The following is a 9,117-nucleotide window of genomic DNA, read 5'->3' as shown; positions in this document are numbered from 1 at the left end:
TCGGCCATCACTGCAAAGAGAGGCTCATTGGACTTGCAAACTTTATATGCCCCAGTACAGGGGAACGCCAGGGCCAAAAAGGGGGAGTGGGTCGGTAGGGGAGTTGGGGTGGGTGGGTATGGGGGACTTTTGGTATAGCATTGGAAATGTAAATGAGCTAAATACCTAATAAAAAATGGAAAAAAAATTAAAAATAAAAAAATATATTTTCTCTGCATTCCTTATAAGTCAACTCAACTAACAAAACATTAAATATACAAATATTGTTTCTTTGAACTATTTTTATTTAATATACTCTTTAAAAATTAGAGGAATATTTGATTTCATTATACTTGCAATTGGAGAAAACTTATAAATAAAATTTGATAATTTTTATATGACTTTTTTCTAGGGAAATATATGAATTTTCTTAGATGTGTTTCAGGGAATTAGCTCTCATTCTGGACTGCATGATCTTTAATCCTGCCTTGAAGAAAATGGGACAGTTAATTGTTCTGCTGTGAAATAATTATAACAGTGTCTTGATAGAGAAGCCTAGGTAGCCTAATAAGATTCTATTGAGAACCCTATATGATAAAATTTCCTTATATTCATGACTTTATGAGAAATATTTCTATCCTTTCAGGAAGAAAGAAGTACTTGAAAAACAGGAATTTTGTATTTCATACATACATACATACATACATCCCTATATATATTTATATATATACAAATATCTATATCACTATACATACATTTACATATGTATACATATGTACTCAATCAAAAGCAATTACTGACATATATCCTAAGTATTACAGTTGTATATCAGTATATCAGTTGTATTACAGTTGTATAATGACTTAAAACTTAAAACTGCAGTCGATAAATTGAGTTAAAATCCTCAAGCTTTATTCAGTTTTCATTGTGTTCTGTCAATGAAACCTGGCCCATCCAGTAGATTAGTTCTTCGGAAGAGAAGCTATCTATAGTCAGGAGAAGCTGGGTGAGCTTCCCAGGAATGTTGAAGAATACATTTAACACAGTCTAGTTTTCAGTGCCTTGTTAAGGTAGTGTATGTACAAGGATTTTACCAGGACTCACCTAAGCAAGCAATTAGATGTACTTCTCTGTTGCCCTGCCAAAGCTTATTTATATACCGTGAGCTTTGGAATCCTTAGACTCTGAAAAAATCCTTATGACACAGTCTTGTATCTGTTTGGTTTTCACTCCATAGACAACAGGGTTCATAGTGGGAGGCAAAAGCAGATAAATATTAGCCACAATGATGTGGCAAGATGGAGGGATTGTGTGCCCCCCAAAGTGGTGGGAAAAGAAGGACAAGAAGGTTGGGCTATAGGAGAAAACAATGGCACAGATGTGGGCAGTGCAGGTGCTGAAGGCCTTCTGCCTAGCATCTGCTGATGATAAGCTGACCACTGCCCTCAGAATCATGATATAGGAGATTGTGATACACAGGATGTCAAAACCCCCAATCAAGAGAGCAACCATTAGACCATAAATGGCATTCACCTTGACATTGCCACAGGGCAACTTGGCTACAGACATGTGGTCACAGTAGGTATGGTTTATTATATTGCCTCGAAAGTAGGGTAGGCACTTGGAGAGAAATATGAATGGAATAATTAGCAGAACGCCCCTCAGGAAGGTGGCTAACCCAATCTTGGCAATGATAGGATTGGTGAGAATGGTGGAGTAATGCAGAGGGTAGCAAATGGCTACATAGTGGTCCAGAGCCATGAGCATGAGCACTCCAGACTCCATCCCCATGAAGGTATGGATGAAGAACATCTGTACAAGACAGTCGTCAAATCCAATTTCTTTGAGATGAAACCAGAAGATGCACAGGGCTTTGGGGATTGTACTAGAGCACATGACAAGGTCTGTTAGAGAAAGCATTGCTAAAAAGTAGTACATGGGTCTGTGTAAGGAATCCTCAAAGAAGATGAGATAGAGGAGTCCACAGTTCCCCATCATAGCCACTGCATACATGGAACAGAAAGGGAAGGAGATCCAGATGTGCATGTGTTCCAGGCCTGGGATCCCATTCAGAACAAAGGAAGCTGGGGTCAGATCTGGGTTATTCCTCGCTGACATGACCATGCTAATCCCACTGTGGAATTGCTTGAAGTTATGTAGGTTTTTTTCTAAAGAAAAGACAAAAGAAAATACAGGTTGTAATTGTTATTTATAGCTCTATTCTCCTTTTAAAAACCATACAGTACAATTTTTATGTTCAATCAAACAAAGGAATAGTTATATTTGTATTATTATTTATTGTTAATTCATTGATTCATTCAGGGAACTGTTACTGGTCAGATCCTGACTGAATTTTTGAAAGATTTTCATCTTTGTAAGATAATAATGCACTGTATCCTATTATGATTCTTCCAAATGTGGTCTTTTTAAGAATGTTTTTCTCAACAGTTAGTTCACATTTTACTATAGATATGGTCTTAGAACGTATTTAGTCTGGGCATGTTGACTGTGTGACTAAATATCAGCGCTGGGGAGACTGAGGAAGGAGAGCTCTAGTCCAGTTTGGAATATATTGCAAATCTCATAGATAGATAGATAGATAGATAGATAGATAGATAGATAGATAGAAAGATAGATGATTTATCCTCTCAATAATTATTAACAACTTAAGACTTAGACTTTTAAAATTCTTAATCAGTGATTGAAGTTTATCGTTAGTTCCTGATGCTATAGTCAAAGGATTCTGAAAATAGTCTAATGATTTATTCTTTAGTAAATCCTAGGATCTCACAAGTCAGTGAAATTGTTTATTAAGTTCCCTTATTCTTCATGATCTCTCATTATTGTCTTTTAACATATTGAACTCTAATACTTTTCCCCCCAAAATTAAATGCATGTTCATAGGTCAAGAGCAACTAATAATACCAAGAGCTTCAGTTTATTTTTTCTACAAAATAAGCAATAACATCCATTGTTTTACTCTTTTTACAAATCCCCCTGATTTTCCTTCCTTTTCCTCAGATTTTCCATTGCCTGTGCTATACCACATATATATATTTATATATATATATATATTTACACATATATTACACATATACCCTTAATATTACTATGTCTTAGTAAAGGCTACCGTCTTTGCCTCCACTATACTAGTTCTCCATTTAATAATTTTTTCTCAATAACCTGTTGTCACCTATATTTGTTTTCTCATTTATACTTTCTACTCTTTCAGATTTATGTTTTTATAATCATAAAAACAGAACTCATTTTAATTAGCTTTTTTTTTTTGAAAGGGGAACCATATAAATAAAAGTTATATTTTGGTAAAGCCTTCTAGGCTGCCCACATGAGTTATCAGGCAGTTCCTGGTGACCCCCACCCTCGTTCCCTCCTCAGTCCCTAACCAAGGAACTGACTGGACCCATCCTGACTTTCTTCTCCATCTCTGCCATCCAATTGCAGGAGCTCAGCCTCCAGGAGCATTGGCCATGCTGAGCTCCAGGCCGGCCGCACCAATGAGGACCCAACAGATTCATCCCGTCAATAAGGCTGTGCACTGAGCCCTTTTCTTTTCACCATGCCAATCTTTCCGCCCTGCCACCACGCTGTGCCCCCCCCCCCCCCACTTCCTGCCCCTGGACTTACCTGAGATCAGAGCTGCCAGAGGTGGACCGCTGAGGCAATGGTGGCTGGAGGTTGACAACTGTGTACTTGCAGATTCCCTGTGGCCAATCCCGGAGGCCCAGATGAGACAGTTCTGTGCGTCCCACTTCCTGCTTCCTCTCAGTGACACCGAATCCTGCCCCCTACTTGCATCCAGGCGCCTGGGATCCCCCAACATTCGAGGTCTTCTAACCTAACCTAAGAACACGCTGGAGCTTTTGGAGGTGAGAGCAAACTACTCACACCAGCAACACGGGACCCCTCAGCAGGAGCACAAGCACAGGAGTGACCTGCTCCAACACCATGGCCATGAGACGGCTCAGATTGGTCCAGCGCCATCTGCACTGCCGCAGGCGTCTTAACTACCAGCTGCTGCACATGTATCCGGGTGTCCTTGCTGCCCTCGCGCGGCTGTAATAGGTCCCACACACTGGGCACGGCTCATTTCCAAACTCTAAGTGGTACTTTTTAAACCCCGAGGACTGGGCTTGGCAGTATGGCCACTAAGGAGCTTTCTCCACATTCACAAGACAAGGAGGCCTCTACCTCTCCAGCCCCCATGGCTGAAGGTCCTACGGGAGGAAGACCGGGGACCTCTTAGACAAGTTTTGTTTGCAAAATGGTACAGTAATTGTGTCCTTATTCCCTCGAGTCCACTAGAGGATTGAGTATAGATGCCTTGGGAGAAGCTGCCTTCCAGTGTAGAGTCTGTGGTGTTTTAAATAAAATTGTGTGTAAAGAATCTTGAAAAATATCACATTACCACAGATAAAGGACACAATGGGTATTTCCACTGCTTCCTTTGATTTTATAAAAATTGCTTGCGTATGTTGTTGTTGTTCATGGTGGTTCTGGTGGTGGTTTTTAAATTTGGCATCTTTGTAGAAGAAAAGTATTTCTAATCTTATCTCCTATTTGTTTCTCATACTAGAAGAAAATTCTAAATTCTCTTTGCTTCCAAACTCCATTTGCAACTTAAATAAGTGTTTGGAATGGGGTCCCACACTTTCTCTGTTTGTTTCTTTTGGAAACACTGACCATCAGCCACGGAACAATGTGAATCCACACAGGCCTATCCAGCTGGAAGCTCAGAGCTCCATGGAGAGAGGCTACAAATACCTCAGCAAAGGTGGCAGAACTAAAATCCAGGGCCCAGGATCCCAAAGAAACATTGGGCACTCTCTATCTCTCTGTCTCTCTGTCTCTCTGTCTCTCTGTCTCTCTCTCTCTCTCTCTCTCTCTCTCTCTCTCCCTCTGTGTGTGTGTGTGTGTGTGTGTGTGTGTGTGTGTGTGTGTGCTGGAGGGTATGTGTGTGTGAGTGTGTGTGTTTGAGTGTATATGTTTGTGTATGATGTGTATTATGGTACATGGTGTGTATGTATGTTGTATGTGTGTATGTGTGTGTGTGTGAATGTGTATGTGTGAGGGAGTGTGCGTGTTTATGGTGTCTGTGTGTTTATATTGTGTGTGTGTGTTTATGGTGTGTCTGTGTATGTTTACGTTGTGTGTGTATGAATATATGTATATGTGAGTGTGAGTGTGTGTTTGTGTGCGTGTGTACGAATTGTTGATGTTGAGGGTTTTGGAGAGGAATTGGTATTTTCAGAATGGATTCCTTAAAGAGAAGCTGTTTGCCACACGCTTCTAGTAATACTTAGAAGAAAAACGACACACATACACAACACAAAAATCCAAGTGATGGAGTCTGTAGGACTATGCTTACCACACAAGCCTGTGAAGGGCAGGTCAAGACAATGAGCTTTAGGCATGAGCTAGAACAGCCATAACTTTAATATACCAGAGAATAACAACTGTCTGGCAATTAAATGATAAGGAATTCATGAGAATTCTAAGAGCTATGAGTTGGTTCTACAGTCCTTGGGCAACCTACCAGGAAGTGCTTCCCTTTCTCAAAAAAAAAAAAAAAAAAAAAAAAAGAAAAAATATCCTTCTCCCTGCAGTCAAAGCTGGGGCTCTGGGCTGGAGTTGGGTGGGGAGGGACAGAGGGAGGCTTTTAGCTATTGTATAGTCTTTGCCCAACAGGCACTCAAACCCTCAATCCATAGGGCCCAGAGTTGAGGCTGCTTGCAGTTGGATAGGACCTCCGTAGGACCTCCCATAGGACCTTCAAACAACCTTTACTGAGCAGACTCCAAAGCAAAGAAGGAAATCTACCTGGCCTTGTGAAAGAAACTCTGACTAGGTATCCAGAGCAGCCCAGCTGGCTCCCATTTCCCTCACTCCCAACAGCATTATAATTACTTCAAAGACAAATGATTTCCCTTAGAACTATTGTCAACCAAGTTCATATAAATTCCATTAATTTATTAGAAATTTTGTCAACTCCCATTGGTCTTTGTCACTTGTCATTGCCAAGGATGGGGAATCAGACGTGCCATGCACTTCCGACAGGAGCTTAGACATAAACAGCTCTTTCTGTGTATCTTGTATATAATTTGAGGGGCAGTTTTAATCCCTTAATTTCTGTGAGATTACATCATTACACCCATAGCACTGTCACAGTGGTTTGTAGATTGTGATCCAATCCTTCCAATTCCAAAGACATGTATGTGATCACTTTATGTATCCTCCTAAATTACAGGTCATCCTCCCTAATAATTGCAGAGATTATTAGAGTACAGAGTCAGGATACCAAATCTCAAAATGCACATTAGGTGACCTAATTTAGACTTTAGCTTGTTCAATGACAATAAATGTGTTTTCACTGTTGAATGTTGCTACATCAATGAGATATGTAGTAGAAAAAGCAAACCTTCTTTCTTCTTAAATTCCTTTGGCCAAAGGTAAATTTCAGGAAAACATTAGAACTAAATATGAAAAACAAAACATGTATCTTCTTTGTGATTTGTAGGTAAGGTTTTAAAACCAAGCCACAAAAATGTTATCCACATAATTACAGTAAATTATGAAGTAAATAAAATTTTAGTATTTTAGTGAAAAGGTGATAAAACATGAAAACATCAGGCACAAAGAAGATGATATTCACTGTGTGCATATATAACAGGGCTTGTAAATCATCCCTTCAAGGTTAGCAAGAAAAAGAAAAAGGCAAGGAGGAACAAATGTATCAGCAAACAGGCAAATGGGTGTGGACCTTCTAGTTACAACGAGAATAAATGCAGATTGAATCTCTCGTGGTATAGTATACATACCAGCATGTGTAGGTAATGAACCAGCCTAAAACTATCAGACACTGAAAGGGGTAAGGAGCTCGAGCAGCCATGAACTACCGAGAGGAATGTGAGCGGTTCTGAATCTGCCTAATCCTGGGACCCTTTAGTACAGCTCCTTAGGTTATGGTGAACCTCAAAACCATAAAGCTATTTGTTGCTACTTCATAATTGTAATTTTGCTGGTGTTATAAATCTTAATGTAAATATATGCTATGTAGGATATCTTATGTGACCACAAAGGGGTCCCGACCCGTAGGTTGAGAACCACTGGTATAAATGTAACCAATTTTTTTTTTTGTATCTCATAATGGCAAATACACATAACTGCCAGTTCTCTCTCCAAGAAAATGTGTACATACATTCACAAGAGTACAGCACCTCGAATGCTGATTGCAGTGTCCTTTGCAAAGTATCTGTAACCTAACCTAACCCTGAGGAATAAATTTCTATCAGTATCAATATGGACACATTTTTATACAATCTCATAGTAAAATTCTATACAATGCTGATAATAAGAACCTGGAAGTTAATACAATGTAAACAAATTTTGTATACTGTGTTGATGTTTAAAGACATCAAGCAGTGTATTTGCTTAGCAACCTCATTATAAAATAGAAAACAGATTCAGTTTCATGTGTTCTATCAGAAATAAGAAGTATCTGGGAGGCTGAGACAGGGAAAAGTTCAAGTTTGAGGCTAACCTGCACGACATAGTGAGGTTGTCTCAAAAAATAGCCACTTTTTATGTCAAAGGGCTGTACAGAACCTCTTTCCCAGAAAATGTGTAGTACACACTGTAGAGATGGTCTTGTTCTTTGTGTGTGATCAACAGTTCTTTGACCAAATAAATTCTGTTACTTCACAATCCTTGTCTGCTTCTTTATTGTTCTGTTTTCTTTTGTGCAATTTGTTTTGTTTTGTTTTGATGATGATCGTAAATCAGTATGGTATACTCTTGGAAGAGTGTAATGAACCTCGTTGTAACATTGGTCTCATAGGTGTAGACAGGCATTTAAAACTCACAGGTTTTTAAACGAGGATTCTTTTCTCCCAGAGAGTTACCACCTACCCTGTCTGTGGTGGGAGGTCATGGGCACCACTGAACTCCTGGCTTCTAGACTCAGGCTGTGAGATTGAAAGAGAAAGGTTGAGGATCAGCACCTGTGTGGCATCAGGTGTTCATCAAAGACTGATGGAAAAGGCGGAGGTGGGACTTGCAGAGTCTCTGACTGACAAACTGCCTGACTTCCATGTCTCTGCCAAAGACTCCATCAGCCTCAGTGTGCCTTCTGGTCACACGGGCCCCAAGTACTTCTTAAGCCTGTTATGAAGCTGAAAGAAGACAAATTCTGCTATTGGAATGAAAAGGTTGCCTCATTGTAGGAGAGGAAGCACAACTCTGAACAATATACAGAGTTGGTAATCAGTGCAATGAAAAATGTTTACTAAACACAACTTCACTACTGGTTACACAAGCTTAGTATGGTGTTCTTAACCTGTAGGTCTCAATCTCTCTGGGGGTGAATGGCTCTTTCAAAATGGTTGCATAACAGATATCCTGCCTATCAGATATTCACCTGGCAATTCAACAACAGTGGCAAAGTCACAGTATGAATGCAGCATGGGAAACAATGTTATACTTGGGGGGGTGTCACAACATGAAGAAGTGTATTGAATCTTCAGAGAGCATTAGAGAAAGGTTGAGAACCACTGTTCTAGGACCATGTAGGAGAGACTTTGAAGTGGAGAAATCCATTTCAAACCCAACAACCATTACATAGCAGTGTTCAGAGCATCCATATGGAACCGATTAGATATGATATGGGAAGAGGACAAGTAGGTAGAATCCCACCCAATGTAAGGGCATTTGGGTGGCTGTGTTTAAACCAGACCCATCACTTATGAGGGTCTTAAGGCTCTAGTAGGAAGGACAGAGGCTTGGCTTTCTTACACTGTGTGTATTGATAGAAAGTGGCATTCTGCAGAACTAGCCACAGACACCTGGACTCACACTCATCTCCCATCTGCTTCACACTACACCCTGGTTGGTTTTTCCAAGGCTTCTGAGATGCTGTGTGAGCAATGATCAATACCTTAGACTGATAGTATTTGTGAAATAAAATTTCAATATAATGGACTGGAGACCCTGACTTAGCCCAGGGAACAGTCTTAGTAACTTGAACATTGCTCTGAAATTCAAAACCCAGATCATTAGGGGACTGGTAAAGTAGACAGAAAGCAATTTGCATTCTGCTTATGTCTTGCTTTCAAGCACACTTTG

The 9,117-nt window shown here is 39.9% G+C and overlaps 1 protein-coding gene across 1 annotated transcript; it reads right to left on the bottom strand.

Annotated features, from left to right (window-relative positions):
• Positions 1 to 1,131: 1,131 nt before the first annotated feature.
• Positions 1,132 to 2,103, bottom strand: Olfr503 (olfactory receptor 503). Its single transcript, NM_001011527.1, has one exon. The coding sequence runs from the start codon at positions 2,101 to 2,103 to the stop codon at positions 1,132 to 1,134; it is 972 nt and encodes a 323-aa protein (NP_001011527.1).
• Positions 2,104 to 9,117: the final 7,014 nt, after the last annotated feature.

Source organism: Mus musculus, chromosome 7, assembly GCF_000001635.26.
Source record: "Mus musculus strain C57BL/6J chromosome 7, GRCm38.p6 C57BL/6J".
NCBI classification, from domain to species: domain Eukaryota; kingdom Metazoa; phylum Chordata; class Mammalia; order Rodentia; family Muridae; genus Mus; species Mus musculus.
This window is presented reverse-complemented; position numbering and strand designations above follow the sequence as displayed.

Bases quoted from the DNA above. Each gene is read 5' to 3' on its own strand.
- Olfr503 (NM_001011527.1), bottom strand. From the start codon at position 2,103: ATGGTCATGTCAGCGAGGAATAACCCAGATCTGACCCCAGCTTCCTTT.